General features: G+C 43.4%; 2 protein-coding genes across 3 annotated transcripts in view; one reads left to right on the top strand and one right to left on the bottom strand.

Annotated features, from left to right (window-relative positions):
- Positions 1-4897, top strand: part of LOC121543415 (hepatocyte growth factor-like) — a 31755-nt gene extending 26858 nt beyond the window's left edge. For both annotated transcript variants that reach the window (XM_041853264.1, XM_041853263.1), the window contains exons 15-18: positions 2215-2352; positions 2591-2697; positions 3756-3898; positions 4058-4897. In XM_041853264.1, coding sequence (XP_041709198.1) covers positions 2215-2352; positions 2591-2697; positions 3756-3898; positions 4058-4327 — 658 coding nt within the window. In that variant the 3' untranslated portion in view covers positions 4328-4897. The remainder of the gene's footprint in view (positions 1-2214; positions 2353-2590; positions 2698-3755; positions 3899-4057) is intronic.
- A 6322-nt stretch (positions 4898-11219) lies between these two features.
- On the bottom strand, positions 11220-16906 carry LOC121543919 (paired box protein Pax-4-like). Its single transcript, XM_041854055.1, has 10 exons — positions 16873-16906; positions 16570-16700; positions 16127-16342; positions 15928-16018; positions 15676-15816; positions 15391-15473; positions 15219-15291; positions 12293-12372; positions 11996-12092; positions 11220-11694 (listed from the first exon to the last, which is right to left on the bottom strand). Exons 1-10 carry the CDS (start codon positions 16904-16906, stop codon positions 11321-11323), a joined length of 1320 nt encoding a protein of 439 aa, XP_041709989.1. The 3' UTR covers positions 11220-11320.
- Between the last annotated feature and the right edge of the window lie 630 nt (positions 16907-17536).

Raw genomic sequence — 17536 nt, 5'->3', positions numbered from 1 at the left:
GGAGTCCCATAGGGCGGTGCACAATTGGCCCAACGTCGTCCGGGTTAGGGGAGGGTTTGGCCGGGGGGGCTTTACTTGGCTCATCGCACTCTAGCGACTCCTTGTGGCGGGCCGGGCACCTACAGGCTGACTTCGGTCGTCAGTTGAACGGTGTTTCCTCCGACACATTGGTGCAGCTGGCTTCTGGGTTAAGCGAGCGGGTGTTAAGAAGAGCGGCTTGGCGGGTCATGTTTCGGAGGACGCATGACTCGACCTTCGCCTCTCCCGAGCCCGTTGGGGAGTTGCAGAGATGAGACAAGATCATAATATCATGAAATTGGGGAGAAAAAAAAGAAAAAAAAGTCCTGGGGAGTCTATATAATACGCTCTCTCTGCTTCTCTATCAATTTCTTATTCTTCCTCTTCCTCCTACTCTGTCTCCGTCTTTTCCTCTCCCTACTACTCTCTCCATCCCTCTTTTCGGTCTCTATCTCCCTCTATCTGACTATCTCTATATCTCCCTCAATCTGACTATCTCTCTATCTCTCTCTATCTGTCTATCTCTCTATCTCCCTCTATCTGACTATCTCTCTTTCTCTCTATCTCCCTCTATCTGAATATCTCCCTCTATCTGTCTATCTCTCTATCTCCATCTTTCTCCCTCTATCTGACTATCTCTCTATCTCCCTCTATCTGTCTATCTCTCTATCTCCCTCTTTCTCCCTCTATCTCCCTCTATCTGACTATCTCTCTATATCTCTATCTCTCCAACTCCCTCTATCTGTCTATTTCTCTATCTCCCTCTTTCTCCATCTTTCTTCCTTTATCTGACTATCTCTCTATCTCCCTCTTTCTCCCTCTATCTGACTATATCTCTATCTCTCTATCTCCCTCTATCTGACTATCTCTCTATCTCCCTTTCTCTTTCTCCCTCTATCTGACTATCTCCCTCCCTCCCTCCCTCCCTCCCTCCCTCCCTCCCTCCCTCCCTCCCTCCCTCTTCCCATCTCCCTCCTTCTCTCTCTCCCCCTTCCTCTCCCTCTCTCCCGCTTCCCATCTTCTCTTTCCCCCATTCTCATTCTAAGTGAAGATGCAGCCTGCCCATATCCTGTTTATGATAGGGCTAGTGACAGCCCCTCTGCCCCAGCAGAGCTGAGATATGGCCCAGGATGTTCCAGCCTCTACAGATCTGTTTAGCTTCTGGGCCCGTACCATGTCACTGTGTCCAGATCTGCAATAGCAGTTTGAATGAAAAGCTCCTTGACCCATGTAGTGTGTTAATGTATGTATGGGCTTTAGATTATGGTTTTGCTTTTGACCCAGTTTTTCAATAGATGTTTGTTCGTTTTTGGCGCTATCTCAATCATAGTACACCAGAAATATGAGGTTGGGCCAGGAGTTTTTTTTGTCAGTCAGTCAGGAAAATGTTGAGCCCTAGTAATAGGCTATAACAAAGAATTGCCAAGAAATAATAATAATAAAATAACATGTAATTTGTAGAGTGCTTTTCAAGGACCCAAAGACGCTTTACAAAGTAACAGTGTCTGTGGTAAATAATATTATGGTCAGGAAAACTCCTGTACCTTGTGATGACACACTGTAATAAGAGGGTCATTTAGAAGAAGCTTTTATCAGTGAACTTACAATTACTTCAGAGTTGTTTGAGAGACATTTTGGCAACAAATCAAGCCAGGCCTCATCCACAGATAATAAAAAATGCTTAAGCGCAGAAGTTCAACTTTAAGATGAGTCTGTCAATCAGATAAGACCTGGACTGTTTCCTCCCCATCTAGACTGTGTAAAACTCCTAATGCATTCTTATCGTTCATGCTTGGTATTCTAGTAGTGAGTGGTTTAGCTGTACTCCTCATGCCGACATTACAGAACCTTGCTTCCATCAAGACTGTGGTCATTGGCATCAGCATTAGTCCAGTAGCTTGTTGCTGACTATGCGATGTGCTGTATGTGGGTCATTTAACACAGTAAGTTGAGGAGCCAGATTTAGTGAGTGTGTAAAGTATATGCTGAGGTTTTCTGTAGTCTATTGTCGGTTTAGTGATGCTGGTAGCTGTGGTCAAGTATGTGGCCAATGATAAGTGTTATGTTAAGTGTTGTTCATACAGAGAATATAATAGAATACTGCAATACTGTATTTTACTGTATTGTATTATATTATTATTATGTGTGGTCAACCCTATATGTAATGTTTCTGACAGTAGTCTCTGTGGTCCTCAGTGTTCCAGACCTGAGTGAGTACAGTGTACAGGTGGGCCTCCTTCACCTCAACTCATCCTCAGACCACCCCAGGCTCCGCATCGCACACGTGGTCTGTGGCCCAGAGGGATCCAACCTGGCCCTGCTCAAACTGGCCAAGTAAGAACAACATTCATTCATTCAGTGAGTCAGTCAGTCAGCCATTTTACTTACCTGGTAAAATAAGGGGAAAATAAATACAAAAGTGTCATTAATTCATCAATTCATCAATTCATCCATTCATTCGTTTGTTCATTCATTCTCAATCATGCATTGTAGGCACAGCAACCATTTATTATTCATTCATTCATTCATTCACGTGTGTGTATCCTCACTGTGTTTATGTGTCCACCCCTAGGCCTGCCCCTCTGTCTGAGCATGCCTTCACCATCCAGCTCCCAGTAGCAGGCTGTGGGATCACAGACGGAACCAACTGTCTCATGTACGGCTGGGGAGAGACCAAAGGTACTGCCCTACATGACTATCCCTATGTTATGTCTTATCCCTGTGTGGTGTCTTATGTATTATATATATATATACACTCAGTGGCCAGTTTATTAGGTACACCGCCCCGTCCACGAAAAATGGTTTGCTCCTGCAGACAGTGAGTCACGTGGCTTTGGCTTGCTATATAAAGCAGGCAGACAGGCATCGAGGCATTCAGTTACTGTTCGATTGAGCATTAGAATGGGCAAAATGAGTGACCTAAGCAACTTTGAGTATGGTATGATTGTCGGTGCCAGGTGCGCCATTTTCAGTGTCTCAGAAACGGCCGGCCTCCTGGGCTTTTCACACATGACAGTGTCTAGGGTTTAGCGAGAATGATGCGGCAAACACAATAATCCAGTCAGCGGCAGTCCTGTGGGCGAAAACAGCTTGTTGATGAGAGATCGAATGAGAATGGCAAGAATCATGCAAGCTAACAGGCGGGCCACAAACAGACAAATAACAGTGCAGTAGAACAGTGGTGTGCAGAACGGCATCTCGGAATGCACAACTCGTCGGTCCTTTTCACGGATGGGCTTATTGCAGCAGACAACTCCATTCCTATCAGCTAAAAACAAGAAGAAGCGTCTCCAGTGGGCACACGATCACCAAAACTGGACAATTGAGTAGTGGAAAAACATTGCCTGGTCCGACAAATCCAGGTTCCTGTTGCATCATGCTGATGGCAGAGTCAGGTTTTGGCATAAGCAGCATGAGTCCATGGCCCCATCCTGCCTGGTGTCAACGATACAGGCTGGTGGGGGTAGTGTAATGGTGTGGAGAACGTATTCCTGGCACACGTTAGGTCCCTTGATACCAATTGAGCAACGGGGGGGGGTATTGGATCAAGAGATCCATGATATTGTAGGAAAAGAGACCTTAGGATATCATGTCTTGAATGTGTGAATAAAGTCCCCCACAATGACACCATATAGACAAACATGTTGTCTAGGGCTATAGGTTTGGAATATGGTGAAATGGTGTTTGAACAGTAGACTGACTGTTTCCTGCTTTATTTCCGGCTACTTCCTGTCCAGGGACAGGATATGAGGGGGCACTGAAAGCTGTGAGTCTGCCCATGGTCAGTAACAACAGGTGTTCTGAGCTCCACGACAAAAACATGCCCGTCTCTGACAGCAAAGTGTGTGCCGGGGGCATTAAAGACCAGGGAGTGTGTGAGGTGAGCTTCATATACATTACTCTACATCATCTGAAACATGCGTTGACTCGACATCGCATGACTCAATTATTACTTCAAGCTATTCGTAAATCTATCATAATGCCTTTTGATTGGCTGCATAAGCACCACGCTAACCTGCTCTTGGTTCGTCCCTCACAGAGAGACTACGGTGGCCCTTTGGTGTGCCAGGAGCGGGAGAGCAAAGTAATTGTGGGCGTGAGCATCCACGGCCGAGGCTGTGCCCTGGCCCGGCGGCCCGCCATCTTCGTCAATGTGGCCTACTACTCGGGGTGGATCCACAAAGTCTTCATACACTACTCCAGGTTGGAGGAAAAACTACTGGAAGAAGCACCGACCAAACCACTCCATTCAGGACTGCACCACAAGCCTGCAAGAGGAGGGGTGGAGCATTCAGGACTGTACCACTAGCCTGCAAGAGGAGGGGTGGAGCATTCAGGACTGTACTACAGCACTGTAAGAGGAGGGGTGGAATATTTAGGACTGTACCACAAGCCAGGAGGATGGGGAATGATCTCTCCAACAGAGGATGCCTAACTAACAAGACCGTTGGGAGATGTAAGAATGTGGAAACTGACTTTATGGGAAGCAGCCATTTTGGGGCTTCGTGGCTGGACGTTGCCTCAGTTTTTGGAGGGAAAAAACACTATGAATGAAGGAGAGATATTTTGGGACGTTCAGAGGCTGGAAATACAAGGACATGTTCAGATAGGCTGAAAAGGATATGAAGGATTCTTATAATATGCAAATGATTTAATGCAGGACCAGGTTGTTATGCCTTGATCACACCGATAGCGTCATTGCGCAAAATAGTATGCAGCATCATCTGGATTGTGTGCAACAAAAGGTCAACATTCACCTTCTGCTACCATTTCTGTCAATCCGTCTACGCTTACAGTTTGACACATACGTTCGATAAATCCAACATATGCACCACACAGAATGCACTGCAACTGCCTCTGCAACGCAATGCTGCAAGGCAAACACAGCGTTCCATTGGAAATTAATGTACTTCTGGACACCAAAACGCATTGACGCTGTCGGTGTGATTGAGACGTTAGCTTTAATAACATTTCTAAACAATAGTTTCTGGCACATGTACAGTTCATTTTTGTGAGTGAAATATATGGATACTCTTAAGCCATAAAGTGGGATGAATTGATTCGTTCTCTCACTGCACCCACAAGACAATAGGAATGGTATGGATGACTCAGTATTGTCTCCTGGAAAATACTTGAATTTGGTCAGAACCAAAACCAGAGCCATGCGAGGAGGGATCCAGACAGGACTTGGTACGATACGTGGCTACTGGGTCACGTTGAGGGCAAATGATGGAATGGCTAAAAGTTCAGTCATTTAGAAGTTACCACTTGGTGAATGGTGAGAGAGGTTGTTTCTAGACACCATTCACCAAGTGGTTGTTTTTGGAAAGACTGTTCAGTAACTGTTGCCTAACTAATGCTAATACTAACAGTTACTTAGCCAAACGTTAGCAGTTAGCCTACATGGCTAACATGTCTCCAGTTTTGGAGGGAACTCTACACTAGCCCCTGGTGGGCTGCATGTGTGTTATTTGGTCAGAGTTCAGAACATTTAGAAGTTTCTTATTGAGTGTATTTCTGGCACTCTGTGTTATTTAATAGGTCTTATAGATCTGGGCCTTTCCTTGGCTCGCTCACACCAGACGTCAGTGGAGTTGCTTCCTCTCTACTCTCTGTGTTTTATATTTAAACGGATTAGAACGTAGTGTGCAGTCTATTTATTTATTTGTATACATCTGGCCCTTGTGAGAAGGCGCCAGCCATTGACGTCGACAAAGCGACACGTCTCGCTAATAGAGGAAGTAAAGGTTATAGCGGCTTTTTATTTGATACATGTTCTAAACTCAGTGTGTCAATCATTATTATTGGAGGTACACTGAATGGCAATACGGATTACATGAAAAGTATGGCTTGTGTTCCAAAACATACCACTTTGTCAGTCATTTTTCTTTGAACAATACTGACATGCAGTAAGTGTAATGACATTGGAGAATGTAATAATAGTTTTCTTTCAGTGCTGAAAATCAGTCATGAAATCCTTTTTATAATCACAGAAAGCAGATGTGTATGTATGACAACTAATGATCACTTCAAACTAAACATTTATATTCTTCCTGGGCCCCTAAGAAGACTTATAATTTCATCCAATTTCTACATCCTAAAATATTCAGTGTGTAGTTTAACCTATGTCACAGTATTTGGCCTGTTCAGTGCCTTTTTTTAGGTGGACAGGAATCAATAGTGAACTATAGAATTGGCGCAGAGAGCTGTGAGTGTATTTTACTGTTATGTAAATAGGATGTAAAGTAGTGTGTGTAAAATACTATTTTCCACTTCCAATGTCTTATTTACGTAGTTTTTTACTCATATATGGTCACTCTGTTTATAAACTTGTATACTGTAAACTCTATAACAGCTGCTATTTTTAAAAGGTCGGGTTGGGTCTTCATATTATAAACTATATGATTTGATTATATTCACATTTTAATAATACATTTACAGTGTAAATTAGAGCTTGTTTCACTCTTTTCATACTGTGTGTGTGTGTGTGTGTGTGTGTGTGTGTGTGTCGTGTGCGTGTGTGTGTGTGTGTGTGTGTGTGTGTGCGTGCGCGTGCGCGCGTGTGTGCGTGTGCGTGTGTGTGTGTGCGTGCGTGCCAAGCACTCTCTCCTAAAGTAAACCTTCAGACAAAGATTCTTGCAGTAATACAGTTTTCTGCAACGCATACGCTCTCAACACAATTCAAGATACTCGGTACAGTAGCTTTAGTAATTCATGTTATTCAAATGGGATTTTCAACACATTGTCAGACTAAATGAACCCAGTTAAGTTTACTCTGGGTCAAGTTCTTACACTGGGTATTATTTTCCCACTTCCCATGTCAATCATATCAATAAGACCTCAGTCTATTGGTTTTGGATGGCCACTGTCCACCATGGCCAGGTTCCTGACCAGAGGATGAGTAGAAACGTTTGGTTAACGCTTACATAATGTTTGGGCAACGCTAGAGATGTTCAGTTGACGCTTACACTGCGTTCGGGCAACACTAGACATTGTGGCATGCTTTCTCCGTCATGTGGAGTTCTCATTTGCTACATGACTCCTCGGTGCTGAGGAGAAATGGCCGACCTGTCAGCGCTGACCTCAGCCTCATTCGCGGTGGCTTGTCACGAACCAGCCCCAATGCTTTGTGCCTCATCGCAGTGGGAACAGGATGTGAAATAACTCACTTCCCCGCTTTTGCCGGACTAACAGCCCAACAGTCATTAGGTCATGTTTGGTGCTTCTTGAATTGAAGTCGATTTAAAATATTTGTCTGTTGGGGAAATTCACAGTGGTGTAAAGTACTTTAAAGAACTACTTCAGTAGTTTTTTGCGGTATCTGTACTTTACTTTACTATTTATATTTTTGGCAACTTTTTATTTTATGTCACTACATTTCTAAAGAAAATAATGTACTTTTTACTCCATACATTTTCCCTGACACCCAAAAGTACTCGCTACATTTTGTATGCTTAGCAGGACAGGTAAATTGTCAAATTCACACACTTATCAAGAGAACATCCCTGGTCATTCTGCCTCTGATCTGGCGGACTCACTAAACACACATGCTTTGTTCGTAAATTATGTCTGAGTATTGGAGTGTGCCCCTGGCTATCCGTAAAAAAATATAACACAAGAAAATGGTGCCATCTGGTTTGCTTAATATAAGGAATTTTAAATAATTTATACTTTTACTTTAACTTTTGATATTTAAGTATATTTTAGAAATTACATTTACTTTTGATACTTAAGCATATTTAAAACTAAATACTTTTAGACTTTTACTCAAGTAGTATTTTACTGGGTGACTTTCACTTTTACTTGAGTCATTTTCTATTAAGGTATATTTACTTTTACTCAAGTATGTCAATTGGGTACTTTTTCCACCACTGGAAAAAACCCAATGGAAAAATCTTAGTGGGAAAGCATTCGAAAAAGGAATTTGTGAACCTTGTGCTGAACTATTCCGAAAAGCAAGAGCAACATTGTAAAGACAATGTCATCCTCTTCTAATAACCTTAATCAAACAATCAAACATGATGATTTATAGCATTTAAAAGCTTGTTGCAGTGACCTCAGAAATATATAAGTAGTGCTATGGAGGTTATGCTCAGACCCTGTGTTGTGTTTGTGTGTTGATCCTGCTCAGTTACCGTGCTGAAGTATGCGTGCTCCCTTCCAAAGCCAACAAGAGAAGGCCATCTTAAAAACTGAACCTGGATCGCTCTCTGAGCTAATGGCTCTATCTCAACTTGTCTTTCTGCCGTTCTTCAGGCCTTTCCTCGCCTACTCAACCGCAATTATATTTCAGAGAGGGTATGGGTAATTGAGGAAAGATTAATTTAAAAAGAGCCACAGGAAAACGTCACGGAACTACAAAAGTCTCTTGGCTTTGAGTGTTTGGGAAACTCATCCTCTGGACCATTTAATTTTGGTTCACGGTTCCAGTTGAGGGGATGCAGTACAGCAGAGGTGCCCAACCTTCCTCCTGTAGAACTACCCTCCTTCAGACTCTCGCTCCAATGCTAATTTAACCCACCAGACTCTACCAATTAGCTGCTCACTAGGACCTTGATTAGCATAATCACTGTTAACAACTAAGTCAAAGCAACAGACATTCATACCATTATCTGGGCCCCAGGGTATACCATAGTCTTGTCCCCCAGGGATACCTTAGTCTGGGCCCCATGGGTACCTTAGTCTGGGTCACATGGTATACCTTAGTCTGAGCCCCATGGTATACCGTAGTCTGGGCCCCAGAGTATACCGTAGTCTTGGCCCCCAGGGATACTGTAGTCTGGGCCCCAGGGTATACCTTAGTCTGGGCCCCCAGGGATACCTTAGTCTGGGCCCCCAGAGATACCTTAGTCTGGGCCCCCAGAGATACCTTAGTCTGGGCCCCAGGGATACCATAGTCTGGGCCCCCAGGGATATGTTAGTCTGGGCCCCAGGTATACCTTAGTCTGGGCCCCCAGAGATACCTTAATCTGGGCCCCAGGGATACCTTAGTCTGGGCCCCAGGGATACCTTAGTCTGGGCCCCCAGAGATACCTTAGTCTGGGCCCCCAGGGATATGTTAGCCTGGGCCCCAGGGGTACCTTAGTCTGGGCCCCCAGGGATACCTTCTTCTGGGCCCCCAGGGATACCTTAGTCTGGCCCCCCAGGGATACCTTAGTCTGGGCCCCCAGGGATACCTTAGTCTGGGCCCCCAGGAATACCTTAGTCTGGGCCCCCAGGGTTACCTTAGTCTGGGCCCCCAGGGATACCTTAGTCTGGGCCCCCAGGGGTACCATAGTCTTGGCCCCCAGGGGTACCTTAGTCTCGGCCCCCAGGAATACCTTAGTGTGGGCCCCAGGGATACCTTAGTCTGGGCCCCCAGGGATACCTTAGTCTGGGCCCCCAGGGATACCTTAGTCTGGGCCCCCAGGGATACCTTAGTCTGGGCCCCCAGGGATACCATAGTCTGGGCCCCCAGGGGTACCTTAGTCTGGGCCCCCAGGAATACCTTAGTGTGGGACCCAGGGATACCTTAGTCTGGGCCCCCAGGGATACCTTAGTCTGGCCCGAGGGATACTTTAGTCTGGGCCCCCAGGGATACCTTAGTCTGGGCCCCAGGGCCACAGTGTCTCCTGACCCCCCCTGTCTCAGCCTCCAGTATCTATGCTGCAATAGTCTATGTGCCGGTGGGCTAGGGTCAGTCTGTTATATCTGGTGTTATTCTCCTGTCTTATCCGGTGTCCTGTGTGAATTTAAGTATCCTCCCTCTATTTCTCTCTCTCTCCCTCTCTCCCTCCCCTCCCAGAGGACCTGAGCCCTAGGACCATGCCTCAGGACTACCTGGCTTTATGACTCCTTGCTGTCCCCAGTCCACCTGGTCGTGCTGCTGCTCCAGTTTCCACTCTTCTGCCTGCGGCTATGGAACCCTGACCTGTTCATCGTACGTGCTACCTTGTCCCAGACCTGCTGTTTTCAACTCTCTCTCTCTATTGCACCTGCTATTTCAACCTCTAAATGCCCGGCTATGAAAAGCCAAGTGACATTTACTCCTGATGTACTGACCTGTTGCAACCTCTACAACCACTGTGATTATTATTTGACCCTGCTGGTCATCTATGAACGTTTGAACATCTTGGAGAAAAATCTGGCCTTAATGGCCATGTCCTGTTATAATCTCCACCCGGCACAGCCAGAAGGGGACTGGCCACCCATCAGAGCCTGGTTCCTCTCTAGGTTTCTTCCTAGGTTTCTGCCTTTCTAGGGAGTTTTTCCTAGCCACCGTGCTTCTACATCTGTATTGCTTGCTGTTTGGGGTTTTAGGCTGGGTTTCTGTATAGCACTTTGTGACATCTGCTGATGTAAAAAGGGCTTTATAAATAAAATGTGATTGATTGATTGACTCTTTCTGGTGGAGATGCTGAGCACTGACAGAAAATAGATACCCCACTGCACTGTCACCAATCCTCTTTCTCTCAGAGAGATTGTGTGTGTTTGAGATGGATTGCATTGCAGTCAGGCTATGCAGAATCACTGATCTACAAAGCACCTTGCATCCAAAATAACTTTGCATTATGTGATCAAGATTAGTTATTCTGTGCTCGCTCAAACTGAACCCCTCAAACAAGCTGATTAACTTGTCTGGCAGTGAGAGAAATAATGTATCCATAGGACTCTGTCGCCCTCTCCTGCCTAAAGATGGTAGTCACTCAAATCTTCAGAGATCATGACATGATACAATTCAGGGGGTATTACATTTTAGTCATTTAGCAGACGCTCTTATCCAGAGCGACTTACAGTTAGTGAATACATATTTATTTTATACTGGCCCCCCGTGGGAATCGAACCCACAACCCTAGCGTTGCAAACGCCATGCTCTATCAACTGAGCTACATCCCTGCCGGCCATTCCCTCCCCTACCCTGGACGAATTGTGCGCCGCCCATGAGTCTCCCGGTCGCGGCCGCGACAGAGCCTGGATTCGAACCAGGATCTCTAGTGGCCTTAGACCACTGCGCCACTCAGGAGTACATTCACCTTATGAGTAGTAGCTGGACCATATCTCTGGGTATGTCAACATAGGACTAATAAAAACTAATACAAATACTTTTTTTATTACTGAAAATACTTTTAAAAACAGAAAAACTCATCAATTTCACTGAGATATGTTGCAATAACCTGTAAAAAAAAAAAGAAAAAAAAAGTAAACATGCACATTGAGTCACGATTGGAATGTCTTTGTGCTGATTCTGTTGCATACCCTGCCCAGTAGTAATCAGCAGAGCCATAGAGCTGTGTGTGTGTGTATAAATGTTTGCCTCTGACATTCACTGATGCGAGAAAAGGGGAGACACATTATGTCCCATAAGCGATGGACCACCAGTCCTCTCCCTGTGATGAGCCAATAGAAACCTTTCATCTGTTTGGTGATGAGCCAATTGGAAATCTGTCCCCTCATTCCAATGATAGTTCAGTGAATGTCCCATCCTCTCAGTCTGATGAGCCAATGGGAAGACTGTCCTCACGTCTGTGTAATGATGAGCCAATGGGAACGTGAATCTCTCTGCATGGTGAGCTAATGGAGTCCTCTCGTCCTGGGGATGGACCAATGGGAACGTGGTGCTGCCTGAGTATTGAGAGGATGAGGATGGAAGAGGAATGGAGATACCTCTGTAGCCCAACACTTCTGTTCCTCCTGTACCTGTAGGTGAGGTAGTACATTCATTCACTCTTCACATTGTGTTTTATAGGTACATCTCTGAAATGGTTAAAGCAGGGTTGGCCAATTCTCCTGGAGATCTAGTGAATGTGCAGGATTTTGCTTCGGCCCTGCTCTAACACACCTGATTTAGCTAAGTTCTCTTTGAGAAACTGAGCAGTTGATTTATGGAGTTGAGTGTGTTAGGGCAGGGCTGGAGCAAAAACCTGCATGGTAAGTGGCTCTCCAGGAGAAGGGCTTTGCCCCCTGTTATAAAAAAAAAACATAATAAAAGCTTAATCACCTCTCTCTATTGTAGTAGCTGGACCATATCTCTGGGAGATTTCTGAGCATGAAGTGTCAAACTGTACTCCCAAACCCTCCCTCTGCCTCCAGTGTGTCTAAACACAGTTGTAATGACACCACAAACAAGATAAACATAGCATTTTGTTAGTCAGCTGGTAACTTGCTACAAGGTTAATAATACTTAATTACACATGAATAGTATCAATTGCAGCGGTATATACTCAATTTTCATAACAATATGGTGTTAAAACTCCTGAAATGCAGTATTTTCAGGGGGCTTAGCTTGTTTATGTACCTGTTGAGTCATTGAGTTGGTTGTTCTCATCGAATTCACTGAAGGGAAATCTTTGTTCTTTTGGTTCATCAGAATTGAAGCTTTAAAAATAAAAGTTAACTGTTATTCTTTCTTTCTCTCTCTCTCTCTCTCTCTCTCTCTCTCTCTCTCTCTCTCTCTCTCTCTCTCTCTCTCTCTCTCTCTCTCTCTCTCTCTCTCTCTCTCTCTCTCAAGATGCTATAGACCACCAAGTGCTAACAGTCAGTATCTGGATAACATGTGTGAAATGATTGTCAATGTATGTGATATCAACAGAGAGGTATATTTTCTGGGTTATTTAAATATTGACTGGCTTTCATCAAGCTGCCCACTCATGAAAAAGCTTCAAATTGTAACCAGTGCCTGCAACCTGGTTCAGATTATCAGTCAACCTACCAGGATAGTTACAAACAGCACAGGAATGAAATCATCAACATGTATTGATCACATCTTTTCTAATGCTGCAGAAATTTGCTTTAAAGCAGTATTCAAATCCATCGGATGTAGAGATCACAATATAGTAGCCATATCTAGGAAAACCAAAGTTCCGCTGGGCCTAATATAGTGTATAAGAGGTTTTGTAGTGATTCCTATGTTGTTGATGTAAATAATATTTGTTGGTCTGTTGTGTGTAATGAGGAGCAACCAGACGCTGCACTTGACACATTTATGAAATGTGTTATTCCAGTTACTAATAAGCATGCACCCATTAAGAAAATGACTATAAAAACTGTTAAATTTATGAGGAATTGAAAAAATGTATGAATGAGGCAAATGGAATGGAAAATACGTCTGGCTGCACAACTGATTGGCAAACATACTACAAAATTGAGAAATCATGTGACTAAACAGAATAAAAAGAAGAAGAAACTACACTATGAAACAAAGATAAATGATATAAAGAATGATAGCAAAAAGCTTTGGAGCACCTTAAATTACATTTTGGGCAAAAAGGCGAACTCAGCTCCATCACTCATTGCATCAGATGGCTCATTCATCACAAAACCCACTGATATTGTCAATTACTTTAATGATTTTTTCATTGGCAAGATTAGCAAACTTAGGCATGACATGCCAGCAACAAACGCTGATACTACACATCCAAGTATAACTGATCAAATTATGAAAGACAAGCACTGTAATTTTGAATTCCGTAAAGTGGGTGTGGAAGAGGTGAAAAAAATATTGTTGTCTATCAACAATGACAAGCCACCGGGGTCTAACAACTTGGATGGAAAATTACTGAGGATAATAGCGGATGATATTGCCACTCCTATTTTCCATATCTTCAATCTAAGCCTACTAGAAAGTGTATGCCCTCAGCAAACGTAATTCCGCTACCCAAGAATAGTAAAGCCCTCTTTACTGGCTCAAATAGCCTGTTACCAACCCTTAGCAAACTTTTTTTAAAATTGTGTTTGACCAGATACAATGCTATTTTACTGTAAACAAATTATCAACAGACTTTCAGCATGCTTATAGGGAAGGACATTTGACAAGCACTTACACAAATTACTGATGATTGGCTGAGAGAAATTGATGATAAAAAGATTGTGGGACCTGTTTTGTTAGACTTCAGTGAGGCTTTTGACGTTATCGATCATAGTCTGCTGATGGAAAAACGTGTGTTATGGCTTTACACCCCCTGCTATATTGTGGATAAAGAGTTACCTGTCTAACAGAACACAGAGGGTGTTCTTTAATGAAAGTGTCTCCAACATAATCCAGGTAGAATCAGGAATTCCCCAGGGCAGCCGTTTAGGCCCCTTCCTTTTTTCAATCTTTACTAATGACATGCCACTGGCTTTGAGTAAAGCCTATGTATGCAGATGACTCAACACTACTAACGTCAGCTACTACAGCGAGTGAAATCACTGCAACACTCAACAAAGAGATGTAGTTAGTTTCAGAATGGGTGGCAAGGAATAAGTTAGTCCTAAGTATTTCAAAAACTAAAAGCATTGTCTTTGGGACAAATCATTCACTAAACCCTAAACCTCAACTAAATATTGTAATTTAGAATGTGGAAATTGAGCAAGTTGAGGTGACTAAACTGCTTGGAGTAACCCTGGATAGGAAACTGTCATGGTCAAAACATGTTGATGCAACAGTAGCTAAGAAGTCTATCCATAATAAAGCGTTGCTCTGCCTTTTTAACAACACTATCAACAAGGCAGGTCCTACAGGCCCTAGTTTTGTCGCACTTGGACTACTGTTCAGTCATGTGGTCATGTGCCACAAAGAGGGACCTCGGAAAATTCAAATTGGCTCAGAACACGGCTGGCCCTTAAATGTACACGGAGAGCTAACATTAATAATAACATGGTTAAAAGTGGAGGTGAGATTGACTTCATCACCACTTGTTTTTGTAAGAAGTGTATGACATGCTGAATGCACCGAGGTGTCTGTTTAAACTACTAGCGCACAGCTCGGACACCCATGCATACCCCACAAGACATGCCACCAGAGGTCTCTTCACAATCCCCAAGTCCAGAACAGACTATGGGAGGCGCACAGTACTACATAGAGCCATGGCTACATGGAACTCTATTCCATATCAGGTAACTGATGCAAGCTGTAGAATCAGATTTTTTTTAAACAATAAAAATACACCTTATGGAACAGTGGGGACTGTGAAGAGACACACACACAGGCATAGACACACATACACATGATAAGACGCGTAATCTACACACACATACACATGGATTTTGTATTGTAGATATGTGGTAGTAGAGTAGTGGCTTGAGGGAACACACTTAATGTGTTGTGAAAAGTGTTATTAAATGTAATGTAATATTTTAAATTGTATATAACTGCCTTAATGTTGCTGGACCCCAGGAAGAGTAACTGTTGCCTTGGCAGCAGCTAATGGGGATCCTTAATAAATACAAATAAACACACTCACTATGTGCTCCGTGGACACTGCTCTTATGCTTGCCTTCCCGACTCCATTTTGCCCTTCTGTTTGAGAACCACACCTTCAAAGGGGAATGGCAATTATAACAGATGTAGCTCAGTATTACAGGTACTTTTACATGAAATTACATAGGTTGTATGCATAATTTGTGCTGTGTTACCTTGATGGTGTCCTCTGGAAGTTGGATCTCAGATGCCAGTTTTTCCCTGGTGAACATGTCTGCGTAGTGGCTCCGTGTGAATTCTGTTCAGTTTGGGAGGGAAAAATTGGATGAAAGAGCACTCAAAGGTAATAGGAATAAGTCAAATCAAACTAAGCCGTTGTAGCCTAATCTTTCGTGCATCCACTCCACATTTATAACTACATAGCCTAAATGGACCTAAACAGTTGGCGAAGTAAAGGTAGGACATTGTTCTGTCTAAAGTAGACTACTGTATAGGCCTACCTTGCTCTAATACTCTGCACTGCTCCAGGGTGAAGGTGGTGCGGTTGCGATGTTGGGGCCCTGGAGGCTCCTTCACCTCAACTGTCTCCATCTCCTCCCTCTCCTTCACTACTAACTGCGTTGGGGTCTCCACTGGAAGACCTGGAATGCATACAAGTAGGCTATATGGCTATGTTTTTCGAATTGCGCACAGTGTATGTGGCCTAAATGTGTGTATTTCTCCCAGTTCAAGATTTAGGATGTGTAGCCTACCTGGGTATCTGGGGTGGTGCGTAGAAATATCCACACTCAACATCGCAGAGTCGAGTTGTATCTTCCTGAGAATTCGGTTTACAGAGGACACCTTTTGACAAGGATTAAATAATGCTTAAATTAATAGAAAAATATAGATATTTCCCTCCCAGTTGCACACACGTTGTATCATTCTGGTGTAGCTTGTGATTTCACTTACACTGGGAACTTTGGCCGACTTACAGATTCTTTCGGCCGCGAGCTTTTTTCTGATTTCCCAGGCGAATATTGTTGGGTTTTCCGTCTTGCATTCGATTATTTTCGAGATGACTTCGGGGGTGAGGAGTCGAGGTCTACTTCCTCCGGTCTCCTTCGGGTCCAGGAGGCCAGTTTTGTGGTACCTGCCCAGGATCTTGCTGACGCAGCCATTTGACACCTGCCAGAGCGGAGTGCACATTTGGGTTTTCATGAATTGACGCACGATTCATATCCACCATCTAAGCACAATAACAGAAGTACTACTAGATAATTGAAAGCACACCATTTTACAACTATTTAATGGATTAAATTAAATGTATAATCAAACAAAATGAGGCTTTTCATGTATCGAATAGTATGGAATAGCGCGCAAATCCGAGCTCCTATAAGCCTGCTGATGCGCACCTGCAGAATTCTGGAGATCTCGCATGGGCGTACACCTTCCGATGCCAGTTCGATCATCTTCCTCCTTTTATAAGCTGGAAGCGGCCTGCCGTTCAGAAACATCCCACCAAGCTGATTTACACACCCGCTTCCTTAGAATAAAACAGAATAAAATAGCTCTTATAAGACTTAAACCTGTTTTACCGCTTTATGCATCAACATTTTTCTTTGAATATTGTTGGAAAAAATGTCTCCACTCAATTCAATGGAATTAATAATATTCTAACACATTACAATTAGTCCTTCCTTTGAATATAGGCCTACCTTCGTTTGACAGGTCCACATTCGTTCCGCACATGTCAACTGGTTCGTCAGAGCCTTATCAAATGAAACAATAAGATCATTCCTGTATAATTTACAGTGCTGATTTTCCTTTGATTTGATAAACAAGAGAATAAACTGTTATATGAGGAACTTGTAAAGTGCGTAAAACACCTCACCTGTAAAATGTGAATATTCCGAGTCTGAGGGGATGCCAATTCACACCTGTCCGTTGCACAGGTCGCCACTGACAGGATTCACGTGCGACTTCACAAATATATAGCCTATCAGCCTTTTCTAGATGACGTAGCGGTCTGATAGGAGAAATGTCAATATTGCATGTATGCCTACTTTTCCTGACTCTCAAGTAACCTAGTCTATTCAGACTCGATTGTCTGGAAATCAACCTGCGAACCACAATATTTGACCACACAAATTATAGGATAGAAATATGGATGACCCTTTCTTATAAAGTGCCAATGTGACATTTGTTTTCAATGTTGTGGTCACAATTATTTCCCAAGATATTTGTAAAAATAAAAAATAAAAAAAATAAAAAGTATATTATTATGGTGTTAACTAGACCTAGTAAAACAGCTTTTGTAATTGTGAACTTGAAGCAGAAGAATGCGAGACCATATCATAAACTGTAAGGTCAACAGGAGCA

Source organism: Coregonus clupeaformis, chromosome 28 (assembly GCF_020615455.1).
Source record: "Coregonus clupeaformis isolate EN_2021a chromosome 28, ASM2061545v1, whole genome shotgun sequence".
NCBI classification, from domain to species: Eukaryota; Metazoa; Chordata; class Actinopteri; order Salmoniformes; family Salmonidae; genus Coregonus; species Coregonus clupeaformis.
The sequence above is the reverse complement of the archived record's forward strand: the minus strand, read 5'-3'. Positions and strand labels throughout refer to the sequence as shown.